At 36.5% G+C, this 20,864-nt stretch overlaps 3 protein-coding genes and 1 pseudogene across 3 annotated transcripts in view; all 4 read left to right on the forward strand.

The window, feature by feature from the left end:
* The window catches only part of LOC128171442 (uncharacterized), a 78,586-nt pseudogene that overhangs the window by 13,644 nt on the left and 44,078 nt on the right, over positions 1 to 20,864 (forward strand).
* Positions 77 to 5,995, forward strand: LOC128171402 (talin-1-like). Its single transcript, XM_052837199.1, has 8 exons — positions 77 to 95; positions 1,635 to 1,796; positions 1,955 to 2,095; positions 2,368 to 2,549; positions 2,920 to 3,052; positions 3,356 to 3,505; positions 4,137 to 4,286; positions 4,537 to 5,995. Exons 3-8 carry the CDS (start codon positions 2,072 to 2,074, stop codon positions 4,696 to 4,698), a joined length of 801 nt encoding a protein of 266 aa, XP_052693159.1. The 5' UTR covers positions 77 to 95; positions 1,635 to 1,796; positions 1,955 to 2,071; the 3' UTR covers positions 4,699 to 5,995.
* Positions 11,110 to 20,864, forward strand: part of LOC128171394 (talin-1-like) — a 113,124-nt gene continuing 103,369 nt past the window's right edge. The window contains exons 1-6 of the mRNA XM_052837190.1: positions 11,110 to 11,222; positions 13,201 to 13,350; positions 13,505 to 13,647; positions 14,229 to 14,333; positions 14,663 to 14,813; positions 15,091 to 15,176. Coding sequence (XP_052693150.1) covers positions 11,198 to 11,222; positions 13,201 to 13,350; positions 13,505 to 13,647; positions 14,229 to 14,333; positions 14,663 to 14,813; positions 15,091 to 15,176 — 660 coding nt within the window. The 5' untranslated portion in view covers positions 11,110 to 11,197. The remainder of the gene's footprint in view (positions 11,223 to 13,200; positions 13,351 to 13,504; positions 13,648 to 14,228; positions 14,334 to 14,662; positions 14,814 to 15,090; positions 15,177 to 20,864) is intronic.
* On the forward strand, positions 19,540 to 20,599 carry LOC128171412 (uncharacterized). The gene is made up of 3 exons (XM_052837210.1): positions 19,540 to 19,549; positions 19,962 to 20,351; positions 20,454 to 20,599. The coding sequence occupies exons 1-3, from the start codon at positions 19,540 to 19,542 to the stop codon at positions 20,588 to 20,590; spliced, it is 537 nt and encodes a 178-aa protein (XP_052693170.1). The 3' UTR covers positions 20,591 to 20,599.

The raw sequence follows: 20,864 nt of genomic DNA on the forward strand, positions 1-20,864 counted from the left end.
CCTCAGCCACCACACAGCTGATTAACGCCTCAAAGAACGCTAACAAATCCAACACTAACAAAACCTTGGAACATCAACTGACTCAACAGTGCCAGGTAAGCAGTGATGGGGACATCATTCCATAATTCTTATCAATAAAAGAAGTCCCAATTCAATTAACATAATGGTGGAAACACTTAGCTATGGGAGGTATAGTAGATTGGCCAGTAAGCTAAGGGTTCTTGGTTTAAATCCTGCTGTAATTGACTCGACTGTGCCAGGTATGGATTCATTGTTATTTCATCACAACTTAACTTGCACGAAGGTGGAAACACTTAATACATATCTGGGTCCTAGTTTATGGCCAGTCAGCTACAGGTCACTGGATCAAATCCTGCAATAGGCACATCATGTTTCCGGCTGAAAACTTAAAACATCTTGATTTTACTCTGTAACACCAAAGAAAACAATAACAGCCAGTGGTGTCACTTAACAGGTGCACAGGTAAAGCACCCAAGCCACGTGCAGTGAGTCGTGACTAATTCTGTCTGGCCAGCACGGTCGGTAAAAATCAAAGTGAGTTTGGAACAAGTTTATACAAGCTACAGCGTAGAAACCTACTTAATCATTTTCCTCTTGAGATTGTACTTCATAGATGAAGTGAAGCTCGAAGAAAAAGTGTAAAAGAATTTCACAAGAGTTTTTAAAGTTTATAGTACCGGTACTATGAATTACAGGGATGCTATAGACATTACAACAGAGATCATTTTTAAATGACACTGGAGAAATACATGTTGTTTTGTGAATTAAAAATCTATCCTATATATATAAGGCAAAAAATAATTTTAATGAATATTATTTTCTGGTATTTTCTTAACTGGGTTTCACTGCAAATTCAAAATAGGCAAAATAAATTTTCTGTGTTTACCATAAATGTCAGCATGCAGTGATGGTTCAATACTGAACAATAAGATGACTTAATATAAAAAGTGGCACTATATTGGCTTCTTGTATTGTACCATGCAAACAAAATAATAGTTTTCTGAACATGTACAGCAACACAAGTTGTAATTGCACACTGGTAGTCATAGAAATAATAAAATTTAAAATGATTGCAAATGCATTAATTACAATGATAAATAAGGTATCTAACAGTATTTTTAATATATACCGGGTATTTGCATTTCACGTGAAAAAACGTCGTTTACGCAAAATCTCCCCCTTAGCCAAGTAGGTAAGGGGGAGATTCTCCCACATAGCATCTTTGAAAGGTTAACAGATATGTCAATGCCAGCAAGGAAATATCAGAGAAATAACATGAACCGCTGTGTATCGGGAAAAACAGATATATGTGTGTATATCTCTATGTTAGAAGTTTGTAGGGTATCAGGCTATGTATCATATATATACAAGCAACATCTTGTGTACTAAGTGAAAAAGTACTTTGATGAATGGAGGAGATTATCTACTTTTCATACCTTTGCCAAGGTCTAAAATCAGTTTTGTATTAAGAATTAATATTTTAACTAACAATTTTACTACATACACAGAGTGAACTTGTAATGACTTTGCTTTGATTAACTTGTACTTATTTCTAACCTTGTCACCAAGATGTGTTTTGTTTAGAGATGATTTAGAGTTTTCTCCCCTTGTAGGTGTTGTCAGCAGCAACAGTGGTTGCTAAGCACACGTCGGCCCTGTGTAACGCCTGTCGCCTGGCCTCCAGCAAGACCTCCAATCCTGTCGCTAAGCGACACTTTGTACAGAGTGCCAAGGACGTTGCCAACAGCACAGCCAACCTGGTCAAGGCCATCAAGGTGAGTGTCAAGGTCAAATGTCAAGATCTTAAGTGTACATTTCTATTTGTTATAATTTGTGTTTGGTTAAATTGTATGAAATTTCTTATGGGTTTTGTACCTTAAGCTTCCCAACGATTTAAATGATATTCTGCTATATTACTGAGATCATTATTAAGGCGCTGGACCAGGATTTCACAGAGGAGAACCGCCAGCGATGTGCGGAGGCCGCCAAACCACTGACAGATGCAGTGGATGAACTCACCACATTTGCCTCCTCTCCCGAGTTTGCCAGCATGCCAGCCAAGATCAGCCCTGAGGTAATTACAGTAAATGAAAAGCTATCGATAAATACAGGTAGTAAGACAGCTGGCGATATATAGCAGATAGCTACTAAGTTAGCTACATAAAGCAGACAGTTAGCAAGTTAAAGCACCCAACTAACAGGATTCTGTTGTCCTGTAAAACCCCATATTAGAAATGTACTTGAATATGTTCATGGTGGGGTTTCATAATTCAAGAAAGTTTTATGCAGTTATTCCTAATTTTCTGGGACAAGACACACAGATGACTTATCTGTATATATATGTAGGCAAGGAAGGCCCAAGAGCCCATTGTGTCGGCAGGTAAGGCGATGATCGATGGAGCGTGTCACATGGTGACGGCCGCCAAACAGCTGGCTGTCAACCCGAAGGACCCGTCCACTTATCAACTGTACTCCAACCACTCCAAGAGTGTGCCCGAGGCCATCAAACGACTCGTGTTCTCCATCAAGTAAGTTTGTCCACCATTAGTAAGTCTTTCCTTCATCAAGTAAGTGTATAGTGCAAGTCTTTATTATAATGCCAGCTCCTAACGTTGGTCAGCATTTCTAGATTTACAAAAGTGTTAGCTCTTCAATAGCCTGGTTCATTCCTAAAAGTGATTTTAAATTTTCGGACAGGTAAATTATTGTATTTTACTGTATTTCTGTGTACCTGGATTTTAAATTTGTTTGAGGTCCATTCCACTTTACATCCATTATTTCTTGACACATATTATAGTATTTGACTGTATACTTTCAAGGAATGTAAAAATCTTGAACTGAACATATATCCTGTAAAACATCAGGACCTGTTTGACTATATACATCTGTATATTTCAGGGACTGTGCGCCGGGTCAGCGTGAGTGTGACGAGTCGATCGACAAACTGAACCGCTCCATCCGCGACCTGGACCACGCCTCACTGGCTGCCATCAGTCAGAGTCTACAGCAACGGACCGAGAAATCCCTCAGGGTCAGTACTTATTCCACCTAAAACCACCTTTTCCCCATCCACTAATATATCTCCATGTGTCCAGATTTGTAAATTATCAACCCCTCATTCCCAATATCTAGATATTTAAGTTTTCATATCTTCCCTTTCATGTCTAGATTTTTAAGGTATCACCCCCTCCCTTGTTTCAACAGTTTAACAGATTTATTTGATAGTTCACCTCTCTCCCCCCCCCCTTTATTAAGATTTTAAAGTAATCAAAATGTGCTCAATTTTCAATATTCGTAGATAATCATTAATTATTATTGTTGAATGGTATTATAGGGATTCAAAGAACAGATGATTGGGAGTGCAAGAGAAATCCATGACCTTTGTTCCAAACAACAGACCCACATCCTGGACCTGACTAAGACCGTGGCCGAGTCGGCACTTCAGTTCATGTACTCCTGTAAGGAAGGGGGAGGCAACCCTAAGGTAGGTGTACCTTAAGATAGAAGGGAGAATGTACCTTAAGATAGAAGGGGGAAGTGTACTTTAAGATTGAAGGGAGGGGATGTACCTTAAGATGGAAGGGGGAGTGTACCTTAAGATGGAAGGGAGGGGTGTACCTTAAGATGGAAGGGGGAGTGTACCTTAAGATAGAAGGGAGAATGTACCTTAAGATGGAAGGGAGGGGTGTACCTGAAAACAGAAAGGGTGGTGTACCTTAAGATGGAAGGGAGGGGTGTCCCTTAAGATGGAAGGGGGAGTGTACCTTAAGATGGAAGGGAAGGGTGTACCTGAAGACAGAAGATGGAGTATACCTTAAGGTAGAAGGAGTAGTGAACCTAAAGATAGAAGGTGGGGGCAACCCTAGGTAGGTGTACAGTAAGAGAGAAGAGGAATGAGCTTAAAGAAAAAAGAGGGAGTGTGTACCTTATTATAAAAGGAGAGTGTACCTTAAGATAGGAGGGGGAGGCAACCCAAAGATAAGATAGAGAGGTTAGAGTATCATAAGATAAAAAGAGGAGGCATGTTTAAGTCTGGACTTCATAGCAAATCCTTACAATAGACAAGTGTGTGCACGGATCTTCTGTAGACTACAATATCTTGTTTTATGTTGTAGGCCCCTAAGCACACCCATGATAACATAGACACAGCAGCAGACAACACAATGGACGTCGTACAAGACCTGTTACAGTCTCTGGAGGAGGCCGCCTCACAGGCCGGCGTAGTCAACAGTATGATAGAGAAACTCACCAAATCAATCACTAAGGTGGGTACAATCTTTACTTAAAGGACCTTCTTTCCTCCAAAATTTGCTCTGTTTAAAGTCCCCAATATTGTGTTGATAGTGGCACTGGAGGAAGAATTTGATCGACTTTAATTTTTTAAAATCATGAAATTTTAACAAACTTATGCCATTATGAACATTTTGGATACATATCGGTGTAACATAATAAGGTCTATCAAATAAAGGAGTCTGTGTTTACAATATTGACCCCCCTTTGTTTCTATGGTTACAGACGGACGAGCAGGTAATGGTGAGGGAGGTGATGTCCTTCGTGGAGTACCAGTCCAACATGGTCAGTCTGGCCAAGAAGATCGCCATGACGACGCAGGAGATGGTGGGCAAGGCGGGGGTGAACCCGGGCGACCTCGGGCGACTGGCCAATCAGCTGACATGAGACTACGATATGTTGGCCAGTAACTCCGCAAATGCCGCTGCAACCTCCAACAGTCAGGATGTAAGTGGAGTCACAAGTCTGTTACAATGTCTGGTGATTCCTAGTTTATTAGTTTATCCGTTATTCTAAAACTGTTTTGTGGACAAATTTGGATGGATATTGTGTGCTGTGTGTACTGTTAAGTCAAGAATATGGTTATCTGCATGAACAAGTGTTTATTTGGTTTTATTTTTATTACCGATAATTCCAATGGAGTTACAGAAGTCAATTAATTACTGGTCATCAAGGGACTTTGTGTTCTGTAGGTGAATATAATATGTTTTACCTATCTAAGCTCCTGAAATTTCTGGTATCTTTCGGTGCTAGGACGGGGATGTCCATTACAATTGTAGCCAATGTGTCACATAGTGTTGGTTTTTTAATTGTGATTTTTACACAAATAATCTTGTATGTTGTAGTAAACATTATATTCAAAGGGGAATAACTCAAAATTTGTATTTTTCAATCAGGATGAAAAAACAGTTATTCCCCTTGAGAATGAGAAATGAATTTGATGGTGTTTATCCCTGACAGTTTTATTGGTAGGATTGAATATCAATTAATGTATTTTTACAATATATCGTGATCATTTGGAAAGAAGTGATCTGATAAGCTTTTGATAAGAATTTGATAAGTTTTAGATGTTTTTTTATACAATGTTATGTAGTTTTAATTTCAATATATTAATAGTTGATGTTAGTTTAATTCATTAAGTTTGAGCTGTGCATGTATAACAATTGGTGCATCATATATTGCTTGTTGTCCTCAAAAGGTAGGTCACAATGACCCAATTAGAATCATGGTAGTTTATGGTGAAACTATTTTGAACATATCTATTTGAAAAATAAACAAACTTGTGTTTTAGAAATGATGTACCATTAATCATACCAGAAGTCATATGTACTCATGTATTTATCAATGTGAAAGTAGGTCATGATGACCTGAATTTGTAAGGCATGTTGTTAATCCTATGTGTTTGTTAATGGTGTTTAAGCACATTTCTCACACTCTGTATCTCTGTTGACCAAACTCATGTTAATGTCATTTATTTGGAGAAATATTGTACGTAAGTTTAAGCGTGATTGGTTTTTTTTTGTGTTTACCCATACAATGAACGTGATGAAATACATTTATAACTTATATATAGTATTATGTTCATTTTATTGTGTTTACGCATACCATAAAAAACATAATACTTGTATACAAATGATGTTTCGGGAAATGTAGCGAGCTGTAGATAAAAGTCAATAAACTTAAAGAGACATGTCTATATTGTTTGTCTTTTTTCATAGTCAGGCAGTACTGTAATACTTGGTACAGAACGAGGACACGGATTAATCAGACAGACTTCACCATTGTTAACAGTTCAACGTATTCAGACAATACTGTAACTTTATGTACAAGAACTAGAACATTATTTATTGAGGTGAACCATGTCAAGTTGAGTGTACCTTCACAATGATGTTTTTATTACTCAACAATAAATTAGAAATAATGATTTCCAAGTACCCAGGGTCAATTAAACCATTTATTAATATGGCAGCTTGGTTCATCCTTGAGCAGTATTATAAACACTGTTATTATACTGTAGTTTTTTAGCTCACCCGAACAAAAAGTTCGAGGGAGCTTTACTGATCACCTGTTGTCTGGCGTCCGTCCGTCTGTCTGTAAACTTTTTACATTTTTGACTTTTTCTCTAAAACCACTGGACCAAATTTAACCAAACTTACTAAAAAGCATTCTTATGGTAAGGGAATTTTAAATTATGAAAATGAAGGGTGCAGCCCTTTTCCAAAGGGAGATAATTGAGAAACAGTGAGTATAGGGTGTGTGTCTTTAAAATCTTCTTCTCAAGAACAACTGAACCAGAAATGCCAAAATTCACACAAAAGCTTGCTTATATAGTGAAGATTCTAAATTATAAAAATCATGACCCTCAGACCTAAACTGGGGCTTCAGTCGCGGTTCAAAGTTTAATCTGGAACCACGTAGAAAAGATAATGTTTAAAAATCTTCTCGAGAACCACAACAACAGAAATGCCAAAATTTACACCAAAAATAATTTCTATAGAAAAGATTCTAAAATGTAAAAATCATGATCATGACAATCGGACCAAAACTGGGGCCTCAGGCGGGGTTCAAAATTTGATTTAGAAATACATAGGAAAAATGTTTAATAATTTTCTTCTCAAGAACCACTGCACCAGAAACGTCAATATTTACTCAAAAGTTGTTAATATAGTGAAGATTGATAGTTAAAATTGAGGCCCGATGCGGGGTTCAAAGTTTGGCATAGAAATACATAGGAAAATGTTAAAAATTGTCCTCTCAAAAACCACTGCACCAGAAACGCCAATATTTACTCAGAAGCTTGTTTATACAGTGAAAAAATTGGGGTCTGAGGCGGGGTTCAATGTTTAACGTATATCTTTAAAAATCTTCTTCTGAAGAACTATAATGCTTCAATTAGTGAGATTACTTTGCAGGCTTCCTTAAATAATGTAATCAATAAAGGCATGCCCAACGGACTAATACTGATACTAATTATATAATAGTGTTGCGTTGTGCATGTACTATGCCTAAATAGTAGTCAGGGTTTGATACATAGTGCACGAGCCGGAGTGCACAACACAACACTATTGTTATTATTATGCCGACTGTTGAATATAATGATGTGCTTTGCTAGTAGCTGTGACGTTCGAGTGTTGAAAAGTCCCTAAAAATAATCACCTAAAACAGTTTTTTTTTTAAATAATCAATTGATTTGACTGTTTATTTAATCAACAAGTTGTTGTACAATAAAAAGTTAACAAAAGTTTATTTTCTTTTCAAGAAATGAGAGACGTTTGGCCTTACCGAGAAAACTCGAAATGTTAAGCAGACGAAATCTCATTGAAATTTTTTTCTTGTTCATTCTTTATCAAGCGCCATTTAAAAAAGCGTTTTTGTGATTCTCATGTAGAATTTCTTTGTAAAATGTTCAATCAATTTGTTCAAAAGTTTATTAGAAACTTTAACTTTAAAATTACCGTCAATTATGAAGTGTTTTTGGAAAAATGAATAATTTCAATTGTTTGATGTTAGTTTTATATATCTACGTTATATATATATAAATACCATTACTTATAATAACGGCTAATATAGCGTGGCGGTAACGCGTTGGGCTTCATGCTAGAATGATTTTTGCGTCGTGAGTTCGAATTCCGCTGTCGGCGCTTCAAAGATTTTCGTTGAAAACATCTGCCGTGCTCTATTTCGGCATAGTATGCTTACGCTATATAAATCCTTTAATACTATGCGAAAATTGATGAGCTTTGAATATATAGTGACAAACTGACAGAAGGCATAATAATTACTAATACTGGGGCCCCAAAAGAGGTTCAAAGTTTAACATAGAAATATCATATGCTACGAAATAAAATGTTACAAGGAATTGTTGTTCAGATGAGCGATGTGGCCCATAGGCCTCTTGTTTTCATAAGCATATAATAAGTCAATTGTTGTCATATGGTTGTGTTATAAATTTTGTTATAAACCTCGCTATACAAGAAAAAATACATGTACAAACTTTAAAAGCCAGGCACTTCAACACATATAACGTTACACCGCAATCACGCACTTTACAGATGTATCTTTACATTACAGCCACGCATTTATATACATATACTGTAAACACACGGATTTTGACCACAGGGGCTCGGTTGTCAGACACTGAACTTTATAACAATTTATTCCCGGATAAAAAAATATACATAAATGGTCATTCAATATATCTTCTATGGAATCGAATTAAAATCTGCCGTTAAAATCGCCCTTTATCGTCGTTTTAAAAAATGTGTATTATGTGTACATTAAAACATAAGTAATCACAGATTACAAAGCTCACCGAGACGAGACATCACCCTTATGAGACTTCACCTTAATGAGACCACCTTTATCATATTAAATGAAAATCATACTTTATGATCTTGGATATTCATGGATTCTGTTTTGACACAATATCGTATATCATCTGTTAAAAAATTGTATGATAATCATAGGTTCATATGTTAATCAATACAATAATATAAAATTAAATATTGTATCCTATCATATTTACAACATATGTCATATAATACAATAAAATACCATAATAAACAATGATGAGATATGATATTGTAACGTATGATATGACATTGTATTGGGTTATACGTTATTGTGTTTGATCAAATAATACAATATCATAATATATAAAACAATATACTAGTATTATATTACAATATCATAGTACATAATACATCATAACATTGAAACATATGATATTATATTGTATAATATAGTATGATATTGTATGATACTGTATCACTTTTGATACATAAAATGATCAAATTGTATCATATGATACAATATTATTTGATACTTCAACATTGTATCATATCAAATGTTACAATATTATGTGATAAAGTTAAATATTATATAATACTGTATTATACTATACATATTGTATCATATGATACAATAATATATTTTACAATATCATACAATATAATTTCATGTGATGTGATAATATATCATATTATAAACCAATATCATATTATACAATATCGTATGATACGATATTATATAATATAACTGTATCATATTATACAATTTCATGTGATATAATTCTATTTACAGAAACTAATAACATATTATACAAAATCGTATGATACAATATTATAGAATATACAATATGGTATCATGGGATACAATATTATATTTTGCAATATCTTATGCAATAGTATCATGTGATTAAATAATAAATTAATAATACAATATAATATTATACAATATTGTATCATAATATACAATACTATACATAACGATATCATGATACAATATCATAACATAAAATATCAAAAAAAATTATACAATATCATATCGTTTCATATAACTTTTTATAATATTACATATGATATTATATTGTATCATATTAAACAATATTGTTTCATACCATACAATACTATATCATAGGAATCATGTTACATAATTTATCAACAAACACATCTATCTATCGAGCAGGTTTGAGTGAGGTAGGAGATTTCTTTAGCATCCTTGATAATGGAGATAAGGCTCTGCATCTGAAGCAACCTCTGCGTTTCATTTATAATATAGTTTAATCAACTATGCAAGCTATCATCTAAAAAACATGTGACCTGTTCAAAAAAAACTAAACCTCATCCAGCATCCGAAACCTATGGCTCAGATTCAGCATTCAAGCCTGTCAGGTGCATCAGTATACATAAGATGCATCTCCATGCAAGTTTGGTGAAGTTAAGACCAGAAATAATAAAGATATCATCATCAGAGGGCACTAGCAATTAAAACCTTATCCTGCTCCAGCATCCGCAACCTATGGATCAGATTCAACATCAATGCCTGTCAGGTGCATCTGTATCATAAGACACACCATCCATTCGAGTTTGGTGAAGTTCGGACCTGTAATAACTAAGATATATTTTTTAGCATCCTTGATAATGGAGATCAAGCTCTGCATCTGAAGCTTCCTCTGTGATTAATTCATACTACAGTTTAATCAACTATGCAAGTTTGAAAAAGTACTATTATCTATTAAACATGTGACCTGTTCCAAAAAACTTAACCATATCCAACATCTGAAACCTAGGGCTCAGATTCAGCATTCAAACCTGTCTGGTGCATCAGTATCATAAGACACACCATCAATGCAAGTTTGGTGAAGTACGGACCTGCAGTACCTTAGATATTGCTATCAAAGGGCACCTGCAACAAAAACTTAAACCTGGTCCAACAACCTTAACCTCCTCCAGCATCTGAAATTTAGGACTCGGATTCAGCATCCAAGTCTTTCAAGTCCATAAGTAGGCCCAGATGCATCACACATGCAAGTTTGGTGAAGATAGGACAAGTAATAGCTTAGATACAGGACCTGCAACAAAAACTTTAACCAGGTCCTGACGCCGATGCCTACGCCGACGCCGAGGGTATAGCATAAGCTCCCCCTGACTTCGTCTCGGTGAGCTAAAAAGGTAAAGGGACGACACTCGCCATCGGGGGAGGCCTCAATTCACAGTTTATTTTCAACAATTTATACCCTTTGTCTACCGGTTTCTGGCGAGAAGTAGGTCACAAAATGATCTAATGACTTCTTCTTATACTTTATATAAGTATACATGCCGTTTTAACCACCCAGTGACCCGAAACGTCCTCGATACCATTCCATAAATCCATTTCATCGAAAGCAACGGAAGTTTGCATCGAGCAACGCGACGCCTAGCGGCGGCTCTCCATATAAAGTCAGAGATGTTTCGAATGCATACGGGAAGTCCAGAGAAATCGTAAGAACCCGCGAAAATAGATAGCGACCAGGAAAAATGTGTAAACATTGCGGAAAATGATCACAATATCTTGATAACAGGCCAAGCTGGAACAGGAAAGACATTTACAGTAAAAACATTGTGACATGGTCACCATCTGTACCAAGATGGGTAAGTCTAAGCAACATACAGCAACATAAAGTAACACACAGCAACATACAGCAACTCATAGCAACACACAAAAAGAAGTTATAGTGGGGCAGCTGATGGTCACCATCTGTACCAAGACGGGTAAGTCTCAGCAACATATAGCAACTTAAAGCAACATACAGCAACACACAGCATATATAGCAACACACTGTAACTCTCAACACACAGAAACACAGAAGTTACAGTTGGATGACAGCTACACAGTGGGGCAACTGATGGTCACCATCTATATCAAGATAGGTACTGTGGAATCATTTAATATGGTGGGGGTCAAATTTTTGATGGACAGATGTTAGCACATACAGCACCAAATAGCAACACACGCAACATGTAGCAACACAAACACTTAATTAAGTAAGGTGAATGACAGCTACACAGTGTGGCAACTGATGGTCACCATCTATATCAAGATAGGTACTGTGGAATCATTTAATTTGGTGGGGGTCAAATTTTTGATGGACAGATGTTAGCACATACAGCACCAAATAGCAACACACGCAACATGTAGCAACACAAACACTTAATTAAGTAAGGTGAATGACAGCTACACAGTGTGGCAACTGATGGTCACCATCTATATCAAGATAGGTACTGTGGAATCATTTAATTTGGTGGGGGTCAAATTTTTGATGGACAGATGTTAGCACTTACAGCACCAAATAGCAACTCACACAACATGTAGCAACACAAACACTTAAGTAAGGTGAATGATCAACAGCCACACAGTTGGGCAACACAATTTGTACCAAGATGGGTAAGTGTTAGCAACATACAGCAACACCTATCAACATATTTTCTGTATTGTTGTGTAATCGTGTAGTGATTATAACTTTAATTTATACCAGAAGTTCCATGATATTCTTAAGTCTCTAGTCGCTTAAGTTAAGTCAGTCTCAAATCTGTCAGTTTTCTTAAATCCAAAACTCCGTAATAATGTAAATGTTCTAGAAAGTTATATCAACGCTCAATCACTCTATTAAATATTTACGAGTATTTCAAAATCACACTAACTCTACTCCAAGTTCCAGCTACATGTGAATGAAAACACTTGTTATGGATCCATAGAATTATTAATGAACAAATGTAATATACACAAATATACAGTTATACAAACTTCCTGTTATCACCATCCTTACCACCTTACAAAGTAAATGTAAGCCTGCCTTAAAGTTAATTTAAAGTCCAAGTAACCCAAACCTAATGCCAACCCACTTAGCACGGACTAAACGCCTTACATGCTGCACAATGGAAATTTACGGGACAATAAACAAAATGCTTATCGAGGCAATTAATGAACGAGACGGGAAACGGAGACTGGGGCCCACCCTTCTACCCGGGGAAGTGAGTTGACTCGAACCTTAAAGAAGATTCCACGTCAACTGCTTGGCTAAGTCAAATCCTGACTTTATATACACCACGCTCTGGGGGTGTGTTTCTCTTAACCAATCAGAAGGACTATATGTATTTATAACTCGACCCAGCTTCTCCCCACCTCATTATGAATAACACAGACATTTTCCGAATGATACTTAAACGAATATCGTTACGTTTTGCTTAAGCAATAGACGAACACGTGCTTGACATGTGACCATGCTAAATATAATCCTATCACAGTTGTATTATTCTCCAGACATTTTCCCAATGATACTTAAACGAATACAACCAATCATATTTATCATTACGTTTTGCTTAAGCAATTGACGAACACGTGCTTGACATGTGACCATGCTAAATATAATGTATATTTTCATTCATATCTTTGTTTACTGCTTGATGCTGTGTTATTTTCTTTTTTCATGTATTATGTGTTCAAAGTGGCATATAGGCCCGACGGGCCGGGTGTTTAATCTATGCTGACTGGAAATGTATTCACATGTCACTACAAATAAATAAATTACTTACTTACTTATAATCCTATCACAGTTGTATTATTCTCTAGGTATCTCTAACGATGAGGAATACTCACTGGTCCGTGAGATGATGGACGACGAGAAAGAGAAGACGCTGACTCTACGCCAAGACAAGTCCATCGCCAAGGACCAGAAGAAACTCTACGAGATGAGAAAGAAACTCCGCACGGATGACGAATGTAGGCTACGTTCATTGATACGTGATTGGACATTTTCATAAAGTTTTGATCAAATGATTTAATTGGAGTAGTTGATGAAATTTAGATTTCAAAAAATTGAATGGAGTTTTGATTGGATGTTTTGTAAATGAGTTTTGATTGGATGATTTTTCAGTGGAGTGGTTGGACCATTCACGGACCCTGAGGGAACAGGGGGTGTTGGACGTGGACACACTACTGCTGAGGAGGAAGTTCTTTTTCTCCGACCGAAACGTTGACCAGCGTGACCCTGTACAACTCAATCTGCTATACGTACAGGTAACTTAGAATTATTCATACAACCTGCTATATGTACAGGTAACATAGAATTATACATACAATCTGCTATATGTACAGGTAACCTAGAATTATACATACAACCTGCTATACGTACAGGTAACATAGAATTATACATACAACCTGCTATATGTACAGGTAACTTAGAATTATTCATACAACCTGCTATACGTACAGGTAACATAGAATTATACATACAATCTGCTATATGTACAGGTAACATAGAATTATACATACAACCTGCTATATGTACAGGTAACATAGAATTATACATACAACCTGCTATATGTACAGGTAACATAGAATTATACATACAATCTGATATACATACAGGTAACATAGAATTATACATACAATCTGCTATACATACAGGTAACATAGAATTATACATACAATCTGCTATACATACAGGTAACATAGAATTATACATACAACCTGCTATATGTAAACATATAAGTGTGTTTACTGGATAAATCTAACCAGATAAGTGTGTTTACTGGATAAATCTAACCAGATACGTGCTTAATTCCATTTACTTATATGTATACTCCATGTGTTGACAGGGTAAATCTAACCTAATCACGGCAGGTAAGACGGTCGGCGAGGCGTCACAGGAAGTGATGACAGGCATTGGAGAGACGGCTGACGACATGGACAGGATGTACCAGGTGAGGCGCTCTGATTAATTGTCTTCGGCTAATTGTGTGATTTCTTTCTTGAAAATTGATGTCATTAAGGTAACATCGCATAGAATTAACAATGAATGTATACAGAAAGACGTATTTCTTGTGTTTTAAAAACTGTAGATTCCTAATTAAACGCAAGGTATAAACATCACGTAAAATCACATGAAACTTTGGCGTAGCAATTTCATATACTCAAGATTTGATGCAGCTAAATCTTGAAATTTAAGACTTGCATGAAATAAGGAATCTACATTATCATTTTAAATGTACATGTATCATAAGATTTGATTTGAATGGTGTTGTATTTTTAGGAGACATTGCTAGCTCTTGCTAAGGCAGTGGCCAATGCGACGGCCCAGCTCGTCCTGAAGGCCAAGAGTGTGGCCAGCACCACCGAGTACCAGGGGCTTCAGAACAAGGTCATCAGCTCGGCGACCAGCTGTGCCCTCACGACAGCTCGTGGCCTGTACCAAGGTACGTCTGTTCATCTACAGTACACAGTGTTATTGTAGCCTTGTATTTCTTTCACCCTTCTACACTTGCAAATTTGTCCTGTCTTCAATTTACCAAGATGTAGTTGTGTTTTAAGGGAGAAGATTGGAGACCTTTGATTTTTCTGAGTCTTAAATTCATCTGCTGACAATGAGGGGAAAAATGGGCAAAAAAAAAACCGGGGGCGAATATTTCCCTGTATACAGATAAACTTGAGGTGTGTAGTAAGATAAGTCGGAGTTTGTAGTTTATCCATGTACATCACAGAACAAACTGATCGACCGGGCGACGGTCTGTACCCTCGCCACATTTCAACTCGAAGCTTATAGCAAGGTACGAGTTATATATCATGGCTTGGAATAAGGTATGATTTATCAGGCTTTGTCACAGCTTGCAGCTTGTTCTAAGTTAAAGGTAAATTGACTGACAGAGCTAATAGCTTGTACAAAGCTTTCAGATTGTCTCTGTATATCTCTGTAGCTCCATGACTTTGGTTTGGTAAGATGCTATGCTGACTGGTAACACAATTTTATTTGGATAACCTTAGTTTGCTGTTAATTTGGATTTTTATTGATCCTGTATGTTAAGTGCCAATACTGTCTTTGAGTGTGGTGTAGATGGTGGCTCTTATTGGTTGAATTAATCCATTTGTTACAATAAGTCCTATTGGTTGAATTAATCCATTTGTTACAATAAGTCCTATTGGTTGAATTAATCCATTTGTTACAATAAGTCCTATTGGTTGAATTAATCCATTTGTTACAATAAGTCCTATTGGTTGAATTAATCCATTTGTTACAATAAGTACTATTGGTTGAATTAATCCATTTGTTACAATAAGTCCTATTGGTTGAATTAATCCATTTGTTACAATAAGTCCTATTGGTTGAATTAATCCATTTGTTACAATAAGTACTATTGGTTGAATTAATCCATTTGTTACAATAAGTACTATTGGTTGGATTAATCCATTTGTTACAATAAGTACTATTGGTTGGATTAATCCATTTGTTACAATAAGTACTATTGGTTGAATTAATCCATTTGTTACAATAAGTCCTATTGGTTGAATTAATCCATTTGTTACAATAAGTACTATTGGTTGGATTAATCCATTTGTTACAATAAGTACTATTGGTTTGAATGATAACCTCATAGGATAACATCAATATCTGCTTGTTGGTACTAACACTGTTTTATATTGTATCACTATATATGTTGTAGGTGGTGGCTCCAACCATCAGTAGCCCGGCCTGTCAGGAACAGCTGATAGACGCCGCAAAGGGTGTGGCTCACTCTGTGGAGGGAATTGTGGAGGCGGCCCAGCAGTCCTGCCGCGACGGCAAGCTTCTGGGCCGCAGCCACCGCGGTTACTCAGGCTCTTAACGACCTGCTACAGCACATCAAGAAGGGGGCAGGGTCAACCGCGGTAAGTGGGACAGTCACTGTTTTCTTTTTCTGTAGCTTTTTATTCTCTCTCTCTCTCTCTCTCTCTCTCTCAATCTCTCTGAGATTCATAGAATCATTCATTATTACGAGTGTGGGATAGTGAAATTCCACCGAGGGGACAAGATTCACGGTCTAGGACGAGGCTTTGCCAAGTCCTAGACCGTGAATCTTGGCCCCGAGGTGGAATTTCACTATCCCACACGAGTATATAATGAATGATTATTTTTCTCGCATTATATTACCTTAAAAACTGATGTTCGACAACTTTCTGTTATGACGTTCAAAAGATTACTTTCAGTTTATTCCTCCGCGTGCTTCAAATAGTGCAAGTCAAAATGAGAGCATACGACAGTTTTTTAATTAAAAATATGATAAATTGTAATTAATTAAGCAACACAATTACTTAATGGATAATCTCAATGCACCAATTTGCATTTCCCTACAGCAGACAACGTTTGTTTATGTTTTAAAACGGCGTAGTAATACACAGTGTAAGACAGAAAAATCTCACACTGCTGTCTCACACCGGACAAACCGATCTCACACCGGTGATAATGCGAGAAAGACCTGTTACACAATATTAAGAAAAAATGAAGAAATAATTACACTGAATTTTTGGTTATAATGACAAACACATTTTAAGGATATTTTGATACAAAGCATTGAGCCTTTTATGATACCAAGATCATGAACTCTTCTGTGCAGTGAGGTAGTAAAAGTATGTTTTTGATATTCAGGTTGGTGAGTCCCACGAGGACGCAGTGGACACGATCCTGACTGTAACGGACAGACTGTTCAGTAGTGTGGGCGATGCCCACGAGATGGTGAGACAGGCCTGGCAGCTAGCTCAGGTAAGCTCACAAATATCTCACACCTCTCTCATAAGTTCAATTCTATAAAAGTCAATGCTAGATTGGGTTAGCACCTACATGGCTCAGAAGTTTAACACTGTTGACTGTTTCAATATATTTACTTGTTTATGATATAATTTTTAACCTTGATATCTGTTGTTTTCAGGCGACCTCTTCATTGGTTGGGGCCATCAGGGGAGAAGCCGAGGGCCACTCTGACTCGGACATGCAGAAGCGGCTCCTGGCCGCCGCCAGACAACTCGCTGATGCCACCGCGAACATGGTGGAAGCTGCCAAGGTGAGGAAAAGTTGTGTGCATTGAACAATGAGATGGGAAGTGTAATAGTATACTAGTATACTCTGTGTCTGGTTATGTAGACATTTGTAGGCCGCAGAGCATATGATGATAAAGGTAAAGCAGCTGAAACTGAATGCAATATCAAGTTTAACGTTTGAGAAGTAAATTGTTATATTTGATACAAAGTTGTGTATCACAGTTGACAGCTATATCATGTTCAATCAATTTCAGTAAAGTGTTATATTCTAATATTACAGGGCTGTGCGTCGAGTCCGAATGACTCGGAGCAGCAGAAGAGACTACGAGGCGCTGCAGAGGACCTCCGGGCTGCCACAAATATCGCCGCCAGCAACGCCCTAAAAAGGAAACTCATCAGGAGGCTAGAGGTCAGAGACTCATTAAGTGTCGTTTAATTATCTCTAGAACCTGTAATTTAATTGCAGTAAATGATATACGACATGATGGCTTGATATTACAATCATGTTTTGTGATGAGACTTTCCTTGAGTCATTTAGGTGTATTATGGTTACAACCATGCTTTGAAATGTAACTGGATTGTAAAACGAGTATTTTACAATCGTACTTTAATATGTAATTGGGCTTTAAGAGATTATATCTATGTTTTGTAGAACGCCGCGGGTCGCACCGCCTCACCCACCACACAGCTGATTAACGCCTCAAAGAACGCTAACAAATCCAACACTAACAAAACCTCGGAACATCAACTGACTCAACAGTGCCAGGTAAGCAGTGATGGGGACATCATTCCATAATTCTTATCAATAAAAGAAGTCCCAATTCAATTAACATAATGGTGGAAACACTTAACAAATGGGAGGTATAGTAGATTGGCCAGTAAGCTAAAGGTTCTTGGTTTAAATCCTGAAGTTGTTAAATGACTGGCGTCATGAGAAAAGGGCCCTTATCTTTCAACGTCACAATTATCAGAAAACGACGTCAAAGTTCGTGAACTTTTAACGTCAAAATCGCGCTAAAGTAAATCCGGAAGTTTTATTATCGGCTGCATTTGTTTACATTTGCATTGAACTGCTGCGTTGTTTGAGTCAGTAATATTGTTGATGTGCATTTGGCAGTCTCCAGGAAGAAAATGATTCAATGGATTTTCAGGTAAAAGTTGCAAAATCCTGTTGTACAATTGTGTTATGCATTCAATGTTGATTATATGAAATAATATTCCAGAAAAGAAACTTTGAAGAATCGGATGTACATAGGTGACTTATACTGTCTTGTAAAAATTCTTACTTAAATTACTGAATTAGAAGTTTTGATTAGTACAATATTACAAAGCAGAAGTAAATCTTTTCTCGCAGATTTAAACTGTAGCATAATTTACCCCCTGCTTTCAAAACAGATCGATTGACACATCCGTATAAACATTTACTCGGAACTCTACATGCACTATAGGTAACCTTGTTACATTCCATTCAAAAGATATGAAGTTTTATTTTGAGGAAAAGTTATATGCGCTGTGTAAATTTGAACACGAGATCATGATTATAAAAACAATGTACTAATAACCCCAATGTGAAATTAACAAGAAATTCCAGAATGTATGCCTATTTATAGACATTGTTTACATGTTGCCATAGCAGGTATAAGGTGGTCTCGTAGAGCTTGCATTTTCGTACCGGTTGTGTCGCCCTAAAAATTCAAATTTTTATTTACTGTTTGAGTTGAGTAGGACGAGTTAATCGAATTTTTTTTTAAATATATAAATCTGTTTATTAATGGTCTGACAATCAGTAAGGTTTTGAACGTAAATACACGATATCAATCGTTCAATCGGTAAAAAAAAAATTAAAGGGAAATTGTTTCAATGTGAATCATCATGTTATTATTTTCTGCAGAAATTTATAATTATAAACAAGTTTAATACGATAAATAAAAAATGTATACATTTCTAGGATCTTGATGAAGTGATTCGGGAATTCTTCCCGCAACAAGAACAAAACTCTAATCCTGATAATAGAGCAGACGATGAAGAAACAATTTTCCCCGAATTGATAGAATCTGATGAAGAGTTCATTATCAGACTTGCGTCAAATTTTTCACAAGATCATGAAGACGAGTTACAAGGATGTGCCGGGGTTAGTGGAGATTCTAATTTGAATCGTGTTAGAGATAAAATTTCAAGTGGTTGTTCTTGTCATTTTAATTGTTTTGACAAAATTCAATATGAAGAAATTAAAGATCATATACTTACTGCACTGGATGATTATAAAAGTCATGTAGAAATTTCCCAAGGTATATTAATATTTAAATAGACACTCGTATCCTTACACTTGCATTTATGTCCTTATCACCTTTTATCTGAACATATCTACAGATATATTGTAAAATATAAATGTATCAAAATAAATGTTGGTTCAAAAAATGTACATACTGAATTAACATTTTATAAAGATAAATCAAAACGACGAATAAGTGCATAGCGCGTGAAAAATATAAATATATACATTCATACTAATTTTAATTTTTGAATGTTGTGAACCTTTTTAGCTGAACACGCAGTGTACCGTAAATGCGTTCACCTCGCCAGAGAGGAGCAGGCAGTGTATGGGCATCGTCCATTTGGCAGTCTGCCATGCTCAAACGGTCTGGCTCATGTCCATTACACATTTGACTTTGCCCAACAGTTGACCCTTCCACACCATTCCAGACAGGAAGGACCATTGTACTTAACGTCGCCAAGAAAAGTTCAGTTGTTCGGGGTATGCATAGAAGGGACAGCAGAGCAATACAACTATTTGATAGATGAAAACAACACAATCGGCACTGATGGTTCTCAGTCCCACGGCCCAAACACTGTCATTTCTATGCTGCATCATGCATTTCAGCATTATGGTTTTGGCGAGATGGCATGTCATATTCACTGCGATAACTGTGCAGGTTCAAATATTATAAAATACATTAAAAAATTCTTAAAATGACAAAATCTTAAATTTACACAATCCCATTGGTCCTTTACATACGAATTCAATATATTTTCAGGACAGAATAAAAATCGATATGTAATGGCGTACTTTTGCTGGCGGGTAATGGTCAGGTTACATCGTGAAGTGACGGTTAGATTTCAAATTCCTGGTCACACCAAATGTCTAGTTGATGCTGGATTCGCTCATATTTAGAAACTCTACAGACGGTATTATCGGTATTGCGTTTGCTTAAGACCCGGCCACACTGTTCAAAAGCCGCGGAAAAGATAAATAGCGCAAGAACTATGGAACGATCATATGCGTTTTATCACTTATAAGTCTGCTAATTTCAGTGAAAAGTCGTTGATGAACGCGATAGTTGGCAACACTTATAGTCCACGCATATTTCAAGCATTGTGCGCGTAAGAACTACATGTACAATATTTACGCAAAAATAATTAACGTAACATAGAGCGCATTGCATCGG

This window comes from Crassostrea angulata, chromosome 2, assembly GCF_025612915.1.
Source record: "Crassostrea angulata isolate pt1a10 chromosome 2, ASM2561291v2, whole genome shotgun sequence".
Classification (NCBI taxonomy): domain Eukaryota; kingdom Metazoa; phylum Mollusca; class Bivalvia; order Ostreida; family Ostreidae; genus Magallana; species Magallana angulata.

What these genes read in the sequence shown, in the direction of transcription:
- LOC128171412 (XM_052837210.1), top strand. An exon ending in TCACTGCGATAACTGTGCAG is followed by an intron (nt 20,352 to 20,453) that starts GTTCAAATATTA and finishes ATATATTTTCAG; the next exon opens with GACAGAATAAAAATCGATAT.
- LOC128171402 (XM_052837199.1), top strand. Translation starts at nt 2,072, where the DNA reads ATGCCAGCCAAGATCAGCCCTGAG. An exon ending in GGACCGAGAAATCCCTCAGG is followed by an intron (nt 3,053 to 3,355) that starts GTCAGTACTTAT and finishes ATGGTATTATAG; the next exon opens with GGATTCAAAGAACAGATGAT. An exon ending in AAGGGGGAGGCAACCCTAAG is followed by an intron (nt 3,506 to 4,136) that starts GTAGGTGTACCT and finishes TTTATGTTGTAG; the next exon opens with GCCCCTAAGCACACCCATGA.